The sequence below is a fragment of the Eulemur rufifrons genome, chromosome 6, assembly GCF_041146395.1.
Source record: "Eulemur rufifrons isolate Redbay chromosome 6, OSU_ERuf_1, whole genome shotgun sequence".
NCBI classification, from domain to species: domain Eukaryota; kingdom Metazoa; phylum Chordata; class Mammalia; order Primates; family Lemuridae; genus Eulemur; species Eulemur rufifrons.
Window position 1 is genome coordinate 60,252,529 of NC_090988.1, and position 21,336 is coordinate 60,273,864.

Below are 21,336 nucleotides of genomic sequence, written 5' to 3' on the forward strand. Positions count from 1 at the left end.
GAAATTTTGCTATTCATAGTCCAATTACAGGCCAGGCGCGGTGGCTCATGCCTGTAATCCTAGCACTCTAGGAGGCCGAGGCGGGTGGATCGCTCGAGGTCAGGAGTTCGAGACCAGCCTGAGCAAGAGTGAGACCCTGTCTCTACTAAAAATAGAAAGAAATTATCTGGCCAACTAAAATATATATAGAAAAAATTAGCCGGGCATGGTGGCGCATGCCTGTAGTCCCATCTACTCGGGAGGCTGAGGCAGTAGGATCGATTAAGCCCAGGAGTTTGAGGTCTCACTCTAGCCTGGGCAACAAAGCAAGACTCTGTCTCAAAAAAAAAAAAAAAAGTCCAATTAGAATTAATCTTCCAGTGTAGCTTTATATATTACCTTTTTTCTCTGTAATGTCTGGTACATTGTAGGTACCACAGTAAGGGGTGTGGACTTAAAGGAGGTAGAAAATGGCGTTGGAATTATTGAAGGATTCTGATGAAATGGATTAAGGGTGAATGTTGAAATTATCTGGGCTGATGACAGATAATGAGAAGATTCAAAGTTGTCTAGAAAGGTGGTTTATTGTTATGGCTAGGAGTTTTTAAACTTGAATATTGGGAGTTTTAACCCTAATGAATGATGTATAATGACTCATCTGTTGCTTTAGTTCTCCTGGTTCTCTGAGTGCTAGAATCAGGAAGCTTGAAGACGGAACTGGGCCTATGACTAATTAGTGCCAACATCTAGAAGTTACATTTATACTTTGACCCACATAAAAGATCTGTTGTAGCATCTTCTGAGGCCTATATTGATGCTTGCTAAACTGTTGACAGTAATACCATAATTAACCCAAATTTTAAAGTGGTTAAGAGTTTTGGGGGGGTTTTGAGATAAAGATTGATACTAGTGATATTATTTATTTTTAAAATTATTATAAAAATATAAAGAGAGCTCTTTTTAATGTGTGATAGTTTGCTACACCCAGGAATGCTAGAAAGTTGTTAGAGATTAACCAATGCTTAAAAGAATGGTTTTTCCTAATTTGAAGAGTTAATATGTATCTTGTATTTGATCTGTGTTTTATAATTGTACAGATCTGGGGCCTTTCTTCCTCCCATTTTTAAACTTGATTGAAGTATAATTTACATACCATAAAATTCACCTGTGTTCAGTGACAATCCATGATTTTTAGTACATTTATCTAGTTGTACAACCATCATCACAGTAGGGATGGTTACATCCCTTATATCAGTTTATATTTTATCCCCCTTTCAGCCTCAACCCCAGGCTAATCTATTTCTGTCAATTTTCTTAAGACTCTGATGTCCGATATTTAGTATTGCTCTAAGTCCGTTTGTTATCTTTGGGAGAATACAAGGCTTCCTTCCTTAGGGATCTCAGGCTGGGTGGAGATTTGTATGGGGTAGCTAGATCGATGTCCCAGGTTGAGTTTGCTTGTGCTGTCCCTACTGACAGAAATATCCTTTCTTTCTTACTCTTAGTCTAGCTCAGTTGTCTGAAAGTTATGCTTTTTTCATCCATTGGACTTTTAAAATTTATTGTGTGGATTTGAAGGTACTAAATAAAGTTAAAAGTGATATATGCTTATTTTCATAGTTCAGTTTTGTTGGTTTTTAAAAATAACTGTTGAATTCACCCGTTTAAATTATGCAATTCAATGGTTTTTAGTATATCCACAGTTATGCAACCATCACTACAATCTTTAGGATATTTTTCATCACCACAAAAAGAAAATTCATACTCTTTAGCAGTCACTCCCCACTTTGCCCCCCCTCCAACATTTAGGCAACCATATAGATTTGCCTATTCCAGACATTTCATGTAATTGAAATCATGCAATATGTAGTCTTTTGTGACTGACTTCTTTCCTATAGCATAATATTTTCAAGGTTCATACATGTTGTAGCATGTATCAGTACTTTATTCTTTTTATTGCCGAATAGTATTCTATCATATGTATGGATATGCCACATTTTATTCATTCATCAGTTGATAGACATGTAGATTGTTTCCACTTTGGGGCTATTATGAATAATGCTATTGTGAACTTTTGGATAAAAAGTCTTGTTGATTTTTTTAATAAACTGAGTAGTTTCCATGTAGTACACAGCTCATATAAGTGTATAGCTCAGTCAGGTTTTTGTTTTTTTTTTTTTTAATGAGATGGAGTCTCACTCTGTCACCCTGGGTAGAGTGCAGTGGCGTCATCATAGTTCACTGCAACCTCAAAGTCCTGGGCTTAAGCGGTCCTCCTGCCTCAGCCTCCCAAGTAGCTAGGACTACAAGTGCAAGCCGCCATGCCCGGCTAATTTTTTTTTTTTTTTTTTTTTTGTTGAGACAGAGTCTCACTTTGTTGCCCAGGCTAGAGTGAGTGCCGTGGCGTCAGCTTAGCTCACAGCAACCTCAGACTCCTTGGCTTAAGCGATCCTACTGCCTCAGCCTCCCGAGTAGCTGGGACTACAGGCATGCGCCACTATGCCCGGCTAATTTTTTCTATATAGATTTTTAGTTGTCCATATAATGTCTTTCTATTTTTAGTAGAGACGGGGTCTCACTCAGGCTGGTCTCGAACTCCTGACCTTGAGCAATCCACCCGCCTCGGCCTCCCAGAGTGCTAGGATTACAGGCGTGAGCCACCGCGCCCGGCCGGGCTAATTTTTTCTATTTTTGGTAGAGACAGGGTCTTGCTTTTGCTAAGGCTGGTCTCAAACTCCTGGCCTCAAGGGATCCTCCCACCTCAGCCTCCCAGGGAGCTAGGATTATAGGCATGAGACACCGTGCTCAGTTTTTACTAGTTACATCTGGGTAACCACCACCCACACCAAGATGTATACGACATTTTCATTGGCCTAGAAAGTTCCCTGATGCTCATTCCTATTCTTCCCATGCTCAAGAGAAGTTGTATACACAAAACCATGTATGTGTGTTTTACGGGCAATTTAGGAATGAAAGAATAACTTGGCTGTATTCAGTTTATGCCTTACTGATACTAGAACATACTCTCTGAGTGAGAAAGATGAAATTCTGAATATGGATATGTAAAGAACATAACATTTGTTATGTCTTGATATTTTGCTAAAATATTTTCCATATGTTATTTATTCCTTACAGCCATCCCATGAAGTAGATTTTATTTATTCTCATTTTGTAATTGAAGACTTAGATCTACTGAATCAACTTGCTCAAGGCTTAACTATCTAGGAAGTGGCATCACCTGGATTTACAACCAAGACTATCTGATTGCAGCAGTCCATTCCAGGAATTCACAATTTAATGCAGAAGATATGTGGTGCAATATAAATGGCCCGAAAAGTACCATAGTAGTAGTATGGATAGTAATGTCCTTTGTAGGCTCATCTGTCTATCCCTTAAATATAAAACACCCTTTCTTACTCTACACTGCCCCTAGGTAATAACATTTGCTTCCAAGGCATTTATTTCTTGGCTCTTTTAATTCATTCAATAATTTTTTTGTAATATTTTAAATGTCAAACATTATATGAGGGACAGAGTATACAAACAATATAGTCCCTACTCAGTGGAGTGTAGTCTAATTAGTGGAAGAAACACATATAAAACTAGTCTACAAATATAGTAATTACAAATATGTGATAAGCATTATCAGGGAGAAGAATGGGGGTTATGAGTATAGTAGGGAGCCCTATTTTAGCTTGAGTGATCAGGCAGGAAAGGCTTCTCTAAGGAAATAAGTTGAGACCCAAAAAATGTGCAGCTCTGAACCAGATAACTATGGTGGAGCATGGGAGAGAAGAATGTTGTAGGTAGAAAGTCACAGCATGTACAAAGACTCTGAAATGGGGTAATATATTTTTCTTTTTGCTTTTATTATTTTTAATTGACATGTCATTGTACATATTTATGGGATACAGCTTGATACTTTGATACATGTATACAATGTATAATGATTAAGTCAGGATAAATTAGCATAGCCATCATCTCAAACATTTGTCATTTCTTTTTGGGAACATTCAAAATCCACTCTTCTAGCTATTTGAAAATGTACAATAAATTGTTAATTATAGTCACCTTACAGTGCTATAGAACACTAGAACTTATTTCTACTATCTAGCTGTTACTTTATATCTATTAAATATGTTTCTTGTTGAATGAACCTAAAGAAGGCTGGTAAGGTGGAGCAGTTGCGGGGGGTGGTGTAAGAAATTTTCTTAAAATGAAGCTGCAGAAATAGTCAGGGGCAAGATATCTTCATGCAGGGCCTTGGAAGTTGCAGAAGGAAGTTGTTAAAAGGTTTGCTTAAAGGGGGTTGATTTACAATTTTAAAAGATTGTGGGCTGCTAAGTAGAGAATGGTTGGAGGCATAAATAGTTAAATTAAGAGGGATGATAGTTGGACTAGGTTGGTGTTAACGGGAATGGAGAAAGTGGATGCATTAAAAAAACAAACATTTTGGATATAGAATTGACAGGACTTGATATAAATTGGGTTGAAGTGGTGAGGATTACTGTGAGGATAGTGATGAGAGGTTGGCAGAGGTGGTGCAGGGAAGTAGAGTAACAGCTTTGAGGGGAAAAGATGCTTTGAATGTAGTAAGTCTGAGAATTCTGTGAGGTAATGAAGTAGGGAAGTTACAGTGCTCTGGATTGGAAATAATGTATTTGACATATAGATAATATTTAACGACAGAGATTGGATGAGATCAGCTAGAGAGTGGAAAAGATGGCCTATGATCAAGTCCTGGTGAGTTCTAGCATTTAAAGATTAAACAGGATGAGAAATCTGCAAAGGAGCCTTAGAAGAAGAGAGACCAGAAAAGTGGTGTGTTGTGTGGCAAAGATGGAAGAGTGTTTAAAGAAAGTGATAGCGACTTACTGTGTTCAGATCTAGTTAGAGTAGAGGTCAGGATCAATACTTCCCGTTTATCCACCTAACTACCGTTTGGGTCTTACTTCTACATTAGGAATTAGGAGATTGTCGTTTTGATTCTTCCATAGTGCCCTCTACTTCTTCCATTATACATTTGTACCTGAGTATCTATAGGGGATTGGTTCCAGGACCCCCATGGATGCCCAAATCCATGGATACTCAAGTCCCTTATATAAAATGGCATAGTATTTGCATATAAACTACACGCATCCTTCCATTGACTTTATTTTTGTTAACTTTTTTATACACCCTGATCCTGTGGACCGTAGACTTTAAATCATTTCTAGATTACTTTTAAGACCTAATACAATGTAAATGCTGTGAAAATAATTGTTATAATGTATTATTTTCTAAATTTATATTATTTTTTATTGTTATATTGTTTTGGTTTTTTTTTTCCTGAATATTTTTGATCCTTGGTTGGTTGAACCTATGGATACAGAACCCACAGATAGGCCTGGCGCAGTGGCTCACGCCTGTAATCCTAGCACTCTGGGAGGCTGAGGCGGGGAGGATCATTTGAGCTCAGGAGTTCGAGACCAGCCTGAGTAAGAGCGAGACCCCGTCTCTACTAAAAATAGAAAGAAATTAGCTGAACAACTAAAAATATATAGAAAAAATTAGCCGGGCATGGTGGTGCATGCCTGTAGTCCCAGCTACTCGGGAGGCTGAGTTAGGAGGATCGCTTGAGCCCAGGAGTTTGAGGTTGCTGTGAGCTAGGCTGATGCCACACCACTCTAGCCTGGGCAACAGAGTGAGACTCTGTCTCAAAAAAAAGAACCCACAGATATCAGGGGCCGACTGTGTCTTATTGCAGTTATCTGTTTGATTATATTGTTTTTCTTTATAACATTAAGTTTCCATGAGGTCATGGAGCCTGGTTGTCTTGTTCAACTCTGTAGTCTCAGCTCCTGGCATAATGTCTCCTACCAAGAACACCTGAATAAATAATTTTTGGAGTGACTAAAGAATCACTCTAGATTCTAATGTGGAAGAAATTTTTTATATTCAAAGGGAAAATTCTCAGTGAGAATGTGTTTGCAGAATGTTTGAGGACAAACGTCTGTAAAGAGTGAATGAGAATGAAAATCAGAATTAATTTTTTAATTTTTATTTTTTTCACCTAAGCATAAAATGAGAAAATCAGAATATTGTTTAATGTGAACATATGTAGAAAAGTACTAAAACTTAGGCTGATAGAAGATGATGTTATAGGTGGTAGTTGTATCAGGACAGAGGGGAATGAAACAAAATATATAAGAAGAGATTTGGCCGGGCGCGGTGGCTCACGCCTGTAATACTAGCACTCTGGGAGGCCAAGGCGGGAGGATGGCTCGAGGTCAGGAGTTTGAGACCAGCCTGAGCAAGAGCGAGACTCCCGTCTCTACTAAAAATAGAAATGATTTGGACAGCTAAAAAGCATATATAGAAAAAATTAGCTGGGCATGGTGGTGCATGCTTGTAGTCCCGGCTATTCGGGAGGCTGAGGCAGAAGGCTTGCAGGAGTTGGAGGTTGTTGTGAGCTAGGCTGACGCCATGGCACTCTAGCCTGGGCAACAGAGTGAGACTCTGTCTCAAAAAAAAAAAAAAAAAAAAAGAAGGGATTTAACTTGAATGTTCATTTCTTTAAAAAAATTGGTTAAAGTCCTTTCTGTATATGTTACATTGTGTTTTCATATAAATACATTTCTAAAAATATGATCATATAGTTTGTATCCTACTTTTATTGTATGTTCAAAGCTATTGGTTTTTAACTTTCTATTGAAGTATTAACAGGTATACAGAAAAGTGATCATAAGGGTACAGTCAATCAATTTTCACAAACTGAACGCACTTGTATAAAAAACACCAGCCATGTTAAGAAATAAAACATTATTAGCACCTTGGAAACCACCCCTAAGCTATTCATTTTTATTGATTTAGGATGTGTCTGGCCACTTAATAGAATGGCTCTATGGAGAAATTATTACTGACAAGGGGAAACAGGTATCACAGAGGATACTGTTTTTGAGCTGCTGCCATCAGTGTAGGTTAAGAATACTAGTTGGGGGCCTGGGCGAGGTGGCTCACGCCTATAATAATCTAGCACTTTGGGAGGCAGAGGTGGGAGGATTGCTTGAGGCCAGAAATTCGAGACCCCATCTCTACAAAAAAATAGAAAAATTAGCTGGGCATGGTGGTGTGTGCCTGTAGACCCAGCCACTCAGGAGGAGGTAGGAGGATCGCCTGAGCTCAGGAGTTTGAGGTTGCAGTGAGCTATGATGATGCCACTGTATTCTAGCCTGGGTGACAGAGCAAGACCCTGTCAAAAAAAAAAAAGAAGGAGAAGAATGCTAGTTGGGATAAATGGGAAGTATAGTGGTATGCAGGCAAATACAAACATCCAAAATGTTTTAGGATTTAAGTAATCAAATTCATTTGAGTTCAATATAGTGGGGAGGGGAGTGATGAGAAATAAGGCTGGAATCGAGTTATGAAGAATCTTCTGTGCAAGCCAAGCAATGGAAAAGTATTGAAGTTCCTTGGATCTGTTATTTTTAAAGTATTATTTATTTGCAGACATTTAAAATATACTTTTTTGTTTGTAGGCGCACAAGTCTCTGAATTTTGTTTCAACACTGCTCCAGATTACTATGTCAGAACAACTGGATTTACCTGTGAGACAGGCAGGCAAGTTTCCGGAGTTATTTTCTTGAGTGTATATAATATATTATTTAAAATGTTCATAATTGAATAGCAGAAGTATCTTGGTATGACCCTTCAGTGATTTTTTTTTTTTCTTCCCCTGAGAATTCATTTATCTTCAGTGTTTACAACAAGCAGTAAGTGCCTTAATAATTGGTGGCAGAGTTTAAAGGAATAACTTGATATTTAGTTGAATCAAAAAAGAAGTTGAGAGGCCGGGCTCGGTGGCTCACGCCTGTAATCCTAGCTCTCTGGGAGGCCGAGGTGGGCGGATCGTTTGAGCTCAGGAGTTCGAGACCAGCCTGAGCAAGAGCGAGACCCCATCTCTACTAAAAATAGAAAGAAATTATATGGACAGCTAAAAATATATACAGAAAAAATTAGCCGGGCATGGTGGTGCATGCCTGTAGTCCCAGCTACTCGGGAGGCTGAGACAGGAGGATCGCTTGAGCCCAGGAGTTTGAGGTTGCTGTGAGCTAGGCTAACGCCACGGCACTCACTCTAGCCTGGGCAACAGAGTGAGACTCTGTCTCAAAAAAAAAAAAGAAGTTGAAAAAAGAAATTGATGAGGTTTATTAAAAGATTCCAGGTATGCTCAGTTTCCTTCCCTGATGGGTGATTCTGAGACACAAACCTGTTTATAAAATTATTCCTTGCATTTTTTTGCTGTTTTATTTTAACAATTTAAAAAGTACCATTTCTCAGTTCTGTTCAACATACTGAGCAATTCCCTCATCATCAAATAGTCTTTGAAAATGTGGCACACTACTTGTGAATATTGTTAGCCTGCAAAATAATGGAATTTACATCTTTAATTTCTCCTTAATCTATTTGAATATGCATTAATTTTGTTAGAGGAAATATAAAGTACCAAATAATTTTATCATTCTAGAAAAACAGATTACTTTTTTTTTTTTGGTTATTTCTTGCTGTTCTTTTTCCCATGTCTATTTTGTTAAAAATTTTTGTTTTGCTCACTTCACTTAATCTTGTATAGTAAGCATTTCCCTTTTCTTTCCATAGTTTTGGTCTTCAAGTTCATATCTTATTTTATTTTTTTGTTAGGCAAGCACGAAAATGAGGTTTATTGAAGAAAGAAAGATAGGATTATAGGGCAAGAACAAGATAATAGGATTACAATGTGTAATACATATGCCACAGATGACGACTGGACTCATTGTCACAGCAAAGGGAGAGCCAAAGGAAGGGCAAAGAGAGCTCAAATTCATTTAATGGCCAAATTTATGATAAATAATTTATCATAATGTGCCGTATGCAATGAACCAGTTCTCATAATCTCAGTTAGGTCTATTTTGTTAACAGCTATATTTCCAGTGCCTAAAATACTGCCTGGCACACTGTAGGTGCTCAGGAAATAAGTTGGTTATGATTTATTTATTTATTTTTACCTGAACTGTACTAGACAGATATGATTTTTAAATTTTTTTCTTTTTCATTCTCAAATGCATGAATCACACAGATATGATTTTTTTTTAATTATTTTTATATAAGTTGCACAGTAATGGAACATTTTTGTACCTATAGTAATTTGGCTGAACCTTGGTCAGCAGTAGATTTTGTGGTTTTTTTTTTTTTTTGTTTGTTTGTTTGTTTTCATTTCTAATTTAATAGAAAAGATCACTTTGATTATGTCTCTTTTTCTCTTATATTTAAGTCTCATTTGTCAGTTGACTTTTTTCCATTTTTTAGGTAGGAATCTTTGCTTTTAAATCGAATATTTACTAAGAAATTAAAGTGTTTGGCATTTATTTAGGGGGGATCTTAACATGTTCTAGGGACTTGATTATGTGTATTAGAAAATTTAATTATACTAGAAAATTGTTTTGGTGTGTACAAACCTGGAAACAAACTATGGAATTGGCAGAAAAATTTTAATGCCATTAATTTTAAAATTACATACTTGGAATAATTGAATGATACTCTAATGCATGGCATATGGTAGTTTCATCTGCTAGACTTTGAATGATTTAGTTCATTCTGTCTACAGGTAGAGCTCAAACATTCTGGATGGAGTAGACTGAATCATGAGATCCTTGCAGTTCAGTTCTCAATTGTTTATGTTTTGTTAGCGCGAAAAAACTTTTAAAATACCAAATCAAAAAAGTATATATCCCATTCCTTTATTCATTAAGATGGAAAGAAATACTCAGAGACTGCATCCAGAGACATTGGGACTGTTATCAAATCTTAATTTTGGGCTTTGTTCTGTTTTGGAGATAATCAAAATTCTGTACTAGTAGTATTACCTGGACTATGTTGGTTCCATATACTGAGTCAACATTCTTTATCTTAAAACTTCTGTTGGGTATTTTAATGTTTACCTTAATCCTTTTTGAAGTACTATGAGATAGGATATTAATTCCCAAAATAAAGCAAACTAGAGTATAAAAATCCTAATTCTATCAGTTATTCTTGTTCAAATAGGTGCAGGACTCCAGGTAAGAATTGCAAATCAGAAAAGAGCCAGTGTTTTTTAGAATATAAGAATTAATTAATTTTGGACGATTTCCCTTTTCAGTGCATCCTGTACATTGTGATCCACTCCCCCCCTCTCTCCCTTAGGGCTGGGTAAAAAGCATCGTTAGCAGCCTAGATTTTGCCACATCATCAGTTTGTTAACTTTTGTCAAATAGCAATGTGCAAAGGTAGCAGTATGATAGCTGACAGAAAATAGTTGATGTCTAATTTTTGAACCAGCAAATTCTCCCGTGAAATAACATGAATTTGAAGTGGTTGAAATACTTAAATTTATAGACTAAGACTATGATAAAAATTTATCACCTTTGTGTGATTAGTTGTAGCAGCTATATTCGTATGTGTATGATGGTTTTGTCTTTAGAGTTTTCATTTAGAAAACAGATTTGATAAAATTAATTTAACTCTCAGAAAACAGTATAAAAAGTGTTTTGAATAAATGTGATACAAAAAATCTTAGATAACAGTTTCGTTTGTGATATGTTTATTTGCAGAGTTCTCTTAGACTATGTCTTTAATAATTGGGGGCAATTGCTATAACTGAAATTTATGTTTTATGGACTTTTAAAAATAATTGAATGTAATATTTTGTTTCTAAAAGGGTAAACTTATGAACAATGGTCTGAAAGGAATACTTGAGGTATGGACACTTATAAGGCCTTTTCATTTGCTTTAATAGTAAACATTCTTTTGTCAAACTGATCTGTATTTTAGGTGTTATCTATTTGAAAAATATGATAACACAGTATTGGCCTGATCGGGAAACAGCACCAGGGGATATATCTCCATATACTATTCCAGAAGAAGATCGACATTGTATTCGAGAAAATATTGTAGAGGCCATTATCCACTCCCCTGAGCTCATCAGGTATGTATATTTTTTAAATGTACCCATTGTTGCAGGTATGTAATTTTCAGGAGGTTTTGTTTTGTTTTGTTTGGGAGGGAGGATTGGATCTTTTCAGAACAAACAAGCCTGCCATTTTTGTAGAAGAAAACTTAACCAACAAATGCCATTATAGGAGAATGCCTTTTTGATTTATTTTCTTACTACACTTAAATTTTACATGATAAAACCAAAAAATTTATTTAAAACCCATGAAATATATGGTGATCAGATGAAAGGAAGGTAAAGCAAGCTATGGAATACTGTTTTATACTTTATATTATGCAGTCTTTTGATATTTGAAAACTCTTGTTTTTGTAGGATTTTGCAGAATTTTTAATGAACATAGTTGATGTTCTTAAATGAAACCTGTCAGTTGATAGAGATGAAAAATAAAAAACACCTGCATTTGTAACATAGTTGTTGGTTTTCTTTTAAATGAACAGGAACAAGTGGTTTTTGCTAAGTGGCTTATTTTGAATCATCTCCATTCTTTGTACATCCAAATATCAAATGGGCTATTTGAAATTAGGTTTTGTCTAAGCAGCCATTTTTCTTTGTATGAGTTTGCAAAATCTTATCTAAGTAGGATTTCTTTCTTCTTACTGTTTATTTTTGACTTTCAGGGTACAGCTTACTACATGCATTCATCACATCATCAAACATGATTATCCAAGCCGCTGGACTGCCATTGTGGACAAGATTGGCTTTTATCTTCAGTCTGATAATAGTGCTTGTTGGCTAGGAATTCTTCTTTGCCTTTATCAGCTTGTGAAAAATTATGAGTAAGTGTCTCTCAATTCCTGTAGAGTTTTGAGAAGTAGGAAAATTTAAGTCAGTTTGAACACGTAAAATTACATTTAGTGTAGATGCTAAAATTATTGAATTGTGTTAATTTTAACTTAGTATTTTCTTTTGTAAGTAGTTTCTTCTGTTGATTCCACTAAGAAACTCCTGTGCCTGTTTTTCTTAATCATTGTCTCTTTATCTCTAAAGTTGGGCTCCTCAATAGGTGCTGATAAAAGGCCTTCAGATGAGGGGTTTTTTTAAATTTGAAGGTGATCAGAGTACACTAAGCATCAGAGTTCTTTATTCTGGATTTTTATCTTAATTTGGGTTCTTGATAAATTTGCAGAACCTACCTTTAATTCTTTAAGAATAATATGTTGAAATTTCATGTGATCAGTGTGTTTTGAGGAATATACTATTGCCTATTTCATTGTTTGCATATTTGAGCAAATTATGGTTCATATAGGTAATTAGGATCAGTAGGAAAGATTTTAGGCCAAGGGATCATTTTAGATCTGGGTTAAGGGATCGGGGGAAAAAAATCTAACCTGGAAAGTTGAGATATGGTATTAGGAGTGGTAATCCAAATGTTGAAGGAATTTTCTCTTAAGTGTGTGGTGAAAGTAATGAAATTGATAGGCACTTGAAAGTTTTGATGTGGAAAAATTATGAGAAAGGCATAAGGAAAACTTTTATACCATGTTAGTGACTTTATTTCCAGTGCTAACAGCTACACAGATGCCATTGTGAGCCCTCTAGTTCTGGGACTTGTAGTTAGCCTCCGATACCCTCTTTGGGTCCCATCTCAAAGTAGCTGATGAACTGCTGCTTTTGTTCTGAGCAGGAGAGAAATATACCATTTACAGCATTGGTACTGGTGTTTTCTTGTGTTCCCACCAGCTACCCATCTTCCTGCTAAGGGATGTTCCAGCGGTTGCTCCAACCTCTGTCAGAGTGCCAGTTGTTGTAGTTCTGGTAAGTGAGTGACTGAAATTGGAGAGAATAAAAACAATAAGTTGTCAATGTCATTGAGGAAGTTCTAATCTCTCCTATCCTGTAACCTTAGCAGGAGAGAATGTGGCAGGGATTTTTAAATGGGAGATATAGGAGGCTGCTACAATATTCGAATTCCAGTTGATTTTCAGCTAGTGTTTGTGGAGCACAAGGTGTTCACAAGGGATCTGTGTGGACTGAAACAGTTCTAAGAAATTTTATGGAGAACTTAGAATTTGTGGTGGTCTTCAGGAGCATGGATCCTCAGGAAATGATTGTCAGTTAAAGGAGCACAGAAGGAGCATTTGAAGAGGAAGGTGTGTCACACCATATGGAGCAATATGAACAAAGAAAGAAAGGTACAGAGGTGGAAATTTGAGACACTGTCTTTAGTGGATAGTGAGGAGATCACTTAATGATATTGATAATTTCTGGTGAGAGCTTAGGGACAATTGGACTGGTAAATTGGGACCATGTTAAAGAGGATTTTGAATGCTACAATGAGAAATTTGGGTATGATCTTTTAGTTACTGAGGAACCATTGAAGTTTTTTTTTTTTTTTTTTTTAAACAAAAAAGTGATAGAATAGTATTTAAGGATTTTCTGAATATGGTTCACCAGTTTGACATGTCACAGCCCTGTGATAGTAGACTTTTATTAGTGTCACATTTTCATACTTCCAGGGACTTTTAAGTCTCAGGGAGTAGTAATATGTTTGGTATTATAAATTACTTGCATATTCATCAGCTTAGATTAACAACTAGCACCACTCAACTCCCAGTCCACTATTCAGTGTAGTAAGGGAAGTAGGAGAGAAGAGTGTCTAACATGGAGCAGGTAGTCACACTCTCTTGGTGAGGGTGATCACCTGAGATGTATAAATGGAAAGAGCTGCATAATATAGTTCTCACTTTTAGTGTTAAAAGGGAATTTTGTCTATAATTATTATAGTTTGTGTAATCAGATTGCAGAGTGCAATTTGCTTTTTTTTTAATAAATTGTACTATTTTATTGACTCAAAGGTACAGATAAACTTTTAGATGTATGTTAGGTATAATTTCTTAGCACATGAAAGTAATACTTAAAATAATCTGCTAGTTAATTGTGTTAATAGCCTTAACAATCATTAGTGTGAACATTTCTTTTGGTGGTTTTTATTCTTGGCAGTTTGGTTCTCATTTCACCCAGGAGGAAAAAAAAAATCCAGCTTTTGAAGAGAGTCTACCTTTACCTTTTTAAAAAGTACTCAGTTACTCAATTCTTAAGCATATTTTTCTCCCTTACAGAAGGAGGGTACCAATAAATAAAACTGAGATCTGTGGAAAACCAATTTAAAGAAGTTTAGATAATCATCTGTTGCAAAAAGATAAGCTGTGGCTATTAGAATAATGATTTCTATAACATGTAGTTTGTATTTGCATGTCCACAAAATTTGCCTATTGACTCCTTAATAATGGAAGCTACAGTTACTTTTCCATAGTTATAACCTATAAATTTGATTATTGTTATTTTTTAACGAACCAACAGACTTTTTAACAGTATTGTTAAAATGCTAACAATGTATGCAGAAATATCTCAGGTCAGCAATTCTTTATCCATAATTTTTATGCAAAATGGAATTCAGAACTCACATTTTTTTTTTTTTGGATTTTAGAAGGGTAGTAAGGTTCACATAATACATGTTATCTAACACTCCTATTGACATCTGTAGCAAGCACCCAGTACCTTATTATATCTACTATAAAACATGTGAATATTGACCCCAAATGGGGTACATGAAGATCATAAATAGCCTGTTGAGGTCCTGTTTTGTTGCCAAATGGGTTATAGAACTTTTGGATTATGATGCTTCTAGAACTAAAATATTTTTTGCTTTGTACATGCCACTTCTACTTCAATGCTGTTGGTATGTAAATTACTTAAGGATAGTAGTATATAATCGATCGTATTTATTCATCAACTGCTACTATTTAAAAGCTAGGTCATTGTGCCTCCTCATTTCTATCAATATTCATTGAATAGTGGTTAAGAGGGCAGACTCTGTATTTTAGCTGCTTAGGTTCATGCTTAGATGTGTAATACTGGGAAAGATAGTTTATTTCCGTGCCTCAGTTTCCTCAACTGTAAAATTCAGGACACTAATGGGGGCCTTGAAGATTATTGACTTCATAATAAATGTTCAAAAACTATTAGATATTCTTTGTGGTTTTACTCAATTTGCTTTTTTGTGTGGTTTTCTTCCAGAGTAGGTTTTCCTTTTTTCAAATTGGTTAGGAAGTATTTGATTATATTTGTGTAAATAAACAAATAGTTTAAATATATACATATAAAATTGTGGAAATAAATTCTTACAGAATTAGTTTGTATTCCTACCCAAAGGTATAAGAAACCAGAGGAGCGGAGTCCATTGGTAGCAGCAATGCAGCATTTTCTGCCTGTTCTAAAGGATCGTTTTATCCAACTTCTTTCTGATCAGTCTGATCAATCTGTCCTCATCCAGAAACAAATATTCAAGATCTTCTATGCTCTTGTTCAGGTAAATTTTATAAAGCAGATTTTATGTATAAAACATTAGTCTGTCATTTACCACATTAAAAATTAACAAAATTTCAGCATCTGAATAATTACATTTGAAAAGCTAGATTAAGTAGATGATTTGATAGGGATATAGAAATTGCCAAAATTATAAGTCTAAACAAGCATACTTCCCCAGATACATAAAAAACCCTAATAAATCTTAAAGTGGCAATCTCAAGTTCTCTTAAATCATCCAGCACTAAATTAGTAAATTTTTTTTATATCTCTTACCTTAATTTGTGAGTCTGAAAACCAGTTACTCAATTATAGTTGCAATCTAACACATACTCTGATATGCAAAATATACATAGATTGTCCTAATAAATATAAAACCTATTCTATACTTGACATAAAAGTACTAACTCTGTGGACTTGACTGGCACACAGTAATAGATTTCATCATTTCCGTATACTGTTCTAAATTATTCCGGCATAAAAGATATCCACTAAGGAAATGGTCGGGTCTGTATTCTCAGTGTAATATAATTACTTATAAAACAGATTTTTTGGTGAGGATTTAAATTCTGGTTCTTTTTGTACCAGATTGCCATAGAAGGATTTGTCTCATTTACTAACATCTTGATTCAAGTCACACCGTTACTTCTTAAATTCTCATTTAAACAGATCTGTGACTTCACTTCCGTAAGATTGTAGCTGGCTTACTCCATTGCTTGGTTGGATTTTGCATGTTTTTGCTAGATCTTTAAAGGTATCTCCCAATCTGATTCTAAGGATACTTTAATGCCATTTTATTGGATCCTTTTTACATAATTCTATGTTAAGTAATTTAAATATGCAATATCTATAGTCTTTTCATATTTTTTCTAACTGGTAGGATCGTAACTTTTAGATTAAAATAATTCTTTTTGAAAATTACCCTAGGGCATAGGACAAAATGAATATTTATCTTCTCAATTCATTCTTACAGACTAACATATCCTGCTATCAAAATATAACCCTGTCTCACTTGTGAAAATAGATGTCCTAAAATCCTAAATTGATTTTTTTTCCTTTTTAGGTGTCAGCAAACTTGTTTTAATATACACACATGTAGTCACATTCCAGTGTAACAAATACCCCTTCTTCCTCTTGAACCACAAGAGAACTTTACCTCGAGAGACTCTATAAAGAGCCTAGGCTTGGCAGTCTTCACAGATGACCCTCAACAGGGGGCGCTGTTAGGATATTGATTTTACCATCCTACTGGGAGATAGGATTTATCCCAGGAATGTAAGAATGGGTCAACAGTAAGAAATTTTGGGCACTGTGGCTCACACCTGTAATCCCAGCACTTGGGAGGCCGGGAGGGGAGGATTGCTTGAGCCCAGGAATTTAAGACCAGCCTTGGCAACATAGTGAGATCCCTGTCTCTACAAGAAAAAGTTAAGTGGACGTGGTGGTGCACCCATGTAGTCCTAGCTGCTAGGATGGCTGAGGTGGGAAGATCACTTGAGCCTAGTAGTTTGAGGCTATAGTCAGCTATGATCATGCCATTGTACTCTAGCCTGGTGACAGAGCGATACCCTATCTCAAAAAAGAAAGAAAGAAAATTGAGCTGGATGTGGTGGTATGTGCCTATAGTCTCAGCTACTTAGGAGCTGAGACGGGAGGATCCTTGAGCCTAGGGGTTTGAATCTAGCCTGGACAACATAGGGAGACAACATATATAAAAAAAATTAGGGTTTGTGTGATTAATGCTGATATGACATTAAAAGAGAGACCTGTAACCATCTTTATGATGTCTAATAAAGCATTTGATAAAATTAATAACCGTTTCTGCTTTAAGAAAAGAAAACAGGCTGGGCATGGTGGCTTATTCCTGTAATCCTAGCACTCTAGGAGGTCAAGGCAGGCGGATTGCTTGAGCTCAGTAGTTCGAGACCAGCCCGAGCAAGAGTGATACCCCATCAGTACTAAAAAAAAAAAAAAAAAAAAACTAGCCGGGCATGGTGGCCCACGCCTGTAGTCCCAGGTACTTGGGAGGCTGAGGCAGGCGGATGGCGTGAGCCCAGGAATTGAAGGTTGCAGTGAGCTACAGTGACACCACTGCACTCTACCCAGGGCGACAGAGTAAGACTCTGTCTTGGAAATAATAATGATGGTAATAATAAATAAACAAATACATACATACGAACGGCTGTTAGAAACCTAGGATACAAATTTTCTTAACTTGATAAAAGGTATTCACTAGAAATCCATGGTAAATATCATACCTTATGGTGAAAATAAGATATAATCCCAATAATGGGAACACAACAAGGATGCCCATGGTTACTTCCACTGTTTACCATTGTAGATAACTAACCAAAGAAATTTACTTACTTGTGTGCTAAAAGCAGGAAATGTGGATTGAATAAAATACTTTTGGTACTGTGAAAAGTAAAAAGTAAGTGGGATTTTCTTTAGCAAGGATTTAAAAATATTAATTCCTGATTTTTACATAGTATACGCTACCACTGGAGCTGATAAACCAACAGAACCTGACAGAATGGATAGAAATTTTAAAGACTGTTGTGAACAGGGATGTACCTAATGTAAGTTTCTGTGTGTTTTCTTATTAAATATAAATATTTAGTGATCTTTTGAGGATTTAACTGGTATTTCCTGTAACATTCTTTATAAACTTTCAAAATTTGTGATGTATTTTTTCTAGGTATAGAGACATTTTTCTACTTGTTTACATAAGTGCATGTACCAAGTAAAAAAATTTTGAAGGGTTATTTCATTTATTAGTCAAGTGCTTGTATGTATCTCTTTATTTCATCCCAATTCTTCGGTGTCTTTTCATTTCCTAACTAAATTAGGAGCACATAACTAGATTTTGGCTTAATAATTTATGCCCATGAACAGAGGAAGAATTTGATTTAAAGGTGGCCAAACTTATAGTTATGTAATTTTTTAAAAATAATTTTATTGAGATAAAACTTATGCCATAACATTTACCCTTTCAAGCATACAACTCAGTGCAGTGATCTTTAGTACGTTCAGAGTGGTCCAACTGTGTTGTTTATTACATTTAATCACAATTTTAAATTACCATATTTTTCTTTAAAATCTAGTTTTCTAGAGAGACAGAGGGATTTACAAGTTCTTAATATCTAGTGTGTTTTAAGTGCTATTGTATACCTTATTTAATCCTCAAAAAATCCCTCTGAATTTTATTTTAAACTTAGATTTTGGAGAGTTATATAATTTATCCAATGTAATATTAATGGCATAGGCGAGACCAATTTCTAGTGTTTTGTGGTTTATTGTTTACTTTTTTTAGATTTTTTTTCAAAAAAATTTAAAATAATGCAGAAAAAAATAAATAGAACATTTCTCCTACTCCATGGGAAACTAGTTTGGCATCTGTTTTTCTGTACACACTTGGTAGCTATAAAATATAACTTTTAAAGTTCTCATACATACTCTGTACCTTTTTGTGTTATAGTTCATACTCCGTAACATGCACAGGTTATAAGTAAACAGTTCAATGAGTTATTAAATTATATGAATGTTTACTCACGGCTGATTCTACTCATCTTTGCCATCCTTGTTCTCATTTCTTGCACAATAGAGTTTGCCTGTTTTAGAATTTAATAAGTAATCTTTTGTTTCTGGCTTCTTTCACTTACTGTATTTATGAAATTCACCCGTTATGTAGTGATAGTTTATTCCTTTTTATTGCTGAGTGATATCCCATTGTACGAATACCCCACAGTTTCTGTACACAGTCACACATTGGTGGATATCTGGGTGGTTTTCACTTTTTGAGTATTATAAGACAAAGCTGTGAACATTCTTGTGTGTCTTTTTGTGATCATGGGTTTTCACACTCTTGCGTAAATATCAAAGAATGGAATTGGCTCATAGAGTAGGTGTGTGTTTAGCTTTATAAGTAACTTCCAAAGTGATTGCCAAAGTGATTGTAGCATTGCTCTCACTGGCAATGGATGAGAGTTTTCAATTGCTCTGTATTTTCACTTCTTTATCCTAACTTAAAAATAGGTCATGGATGTCTTAGGTCAGCATATAATGAACCACTTCCTTCTTTTAATGGTTGTATAGTAGTCTTGTATGGATGTTCCATAGTTAAACATTCCCTCATTAATGCATGTTTAGGTTCCTGGCAATTTTTCCCTATTATAAATAGTATTGAAATGAATATTCTCATATGTATATACTTGTGCATTTATACTAATATATCTGGAATTAGATTTCTGAAATGGGGTTTCTCATGCCCTTTCCATTATGAACTATACTGATGTTGATTAAGCTATAATTGTCATGGCTTTGACTTTATATTATTTAGATCTTGACTAAAATGTTTGGTTTTAAGTTTTTATAAAAATTTTAAAAAGCATATCTTTTGTAATCAAGTAGTGAAGCAGTGAGGATGCCTCTTAGATTTAAATAAGGATTAATATTTTTCCAAGTCTAACCTTTTATCCAAGGTTAGAAAGGCTAACATTGAAGGAGCATTCACATTTTTGTGAATCTGTTCTTAACCTCGTACTGTTCCACCTAGATTGTATCATCTTATGCTATCATTAAATAAATGTCTCTTTAAAGGAAACACTTCAAGTTGAAGAAGATGATAGACCTGAATTACCGTGGTGGAAATGTAAGAAGTGGGCTTTACATATTTTAGCAAGGCTTTTTGAAAGGTAATCTCTTATCCATATACGGTGATTTAAATTTATTTTTAAAGCTTTTGTTTTTAGAAGTGCTGGTATAAAGCATTATAAAGAAACAATGGACATTTTAATGTATTTTAGATATGGAAGCCCTGGCAATGTTTCTAAGGAGTATAATGAATTTGCTGAAGTATTTCTGAAGGCATTTGCTGTTGGTGTCCAGCAAGTAAGTCTAAGATAGTTTTTCTAAGTAGAAACATAACATCTTTAAGTTAGTTTCTGTCTTCTCAACAGTGTTTGTTTGAACTCTGTAGCAGTTCCTATTTTTTTTGTTCTGAAGTTATTGAGGACATCAGTGGGCCTTCATTTATGTGAGTTATACCTAGTGATACATGACATACTAGAAATTAAAACAAAATTTAACAGTTACTTCATTTAAAAGTAATAAATCCATTATAACATTTTTTCTAATGTCTGCCTTAATAAAAGGCAGTTGGATACTCATTTTTCTGCATTCAGTCTGTTTTGTTTTGGTTGACATAAAGAAAACTTGGTCTCACAGGGATGAAGTTGGAAAAGGGATGAGTATTTTAGTAGACTTTTCAGATAATTTTGGAAATTCTTTGATATTATACCAAAATTGGACAATGATAATTTCTTAAAAGTTAATTGTAATGTGGAATTTGAAACTATACAAACAAACATTTTGCATTCTGTTACATTAAAACTCATTGGTCTGTACTGCACTTTGAATGAGACTTTTATTCATACATGATTTTGAAACATCCTGCATTGGTCATTTTGAAAATGTTGACTCTTTGAGTTAATGCAGATTTTCCAAATGTTTATACATTTCATTATACAATTTAAAAAGAACACCAGGAGGGGTGGCTGACACCTGTAATCCCAGCACTTTAGGAGGACAAGACAGGAAAATCACTTGAGACCAGGAGTTCAAGAACAGCCTGGGCAACATAGTAAGACCCTGTCTCTACAAAAACTTTAAAAATTAGCCAGGCGTGGTGGTGTGTGCCTATGGTCCCAGCTACTGTGGAGGCTGAGGATTGAGCCCAGGAAGCTGCAAAGAGCTGTTATGCCACTGCATCCTAGCCTGGGTGACAGAGCAAGACCTTGTCTCTTAAAGAAGAAGAAGAAAAAGAAAATCACATTTGTTAATATCACCACTAGTCTCATCAGAAATATATTTAAATGTTAGAAAGCTTTCAGGCTAATCATAGTGATCTAGAAGTTCCGGAATTCTAATTTTTGCTTGAAAACTCAAATTTTAACGCCAGCAACATATTGTCAGCTATTTCTTTGACGTGACAGGCCCATTTAATTCATTGTTGAGAAAAAAATCTATCACGTGCATAAGTCTAAATA

General features: G+C 35.3%; 1 protein-coding gene across 1 annotated transcript in view; it reads left to right on the forward strand.

The window, feature by feature from the left end:
• IPO7 (importin 7) overlaps nucleotides 1-21,336 on the forward strand; it is a 51,465-nt gene that overhangs the window by 9,698 nt on the left and 20,431 nt on the right. Inside the window, exons 2-8 of the mRNA XM_069471154.1 lie at nucleotides 7,497-7,578; nucleotides 10,804-10,957; nucleotides 11,602-11,760; nucleotides 15,137-15,293; nucleotides 17,779-17,868; nucleotides 19,889-19,983; nucleotides 20,095-20,179. Coding sequence (XP_069327255.1) covers nucleotides 7,497-7,578; nucleotides 10,804-10,957; nucleotides 11,602-11,760; nucleotides 15,137-15,293; nucleotides 17,779-17,868; nucleotides 19,889-19,983; nucleotides 20,095-20,179 — 822 coding nt within the window. The remainder of the gene's footprint in view (nucleotides 1-7,496; nucleotides 7,579-10,803; nucleotides 10,958-11,601; nucleotides 11,761-15,136; nucleotides 15,294-17,778; nucleotides 17,869-19,888; nucleotides 19,984-20,094; nucleotides 20,180-21,336) is intronic.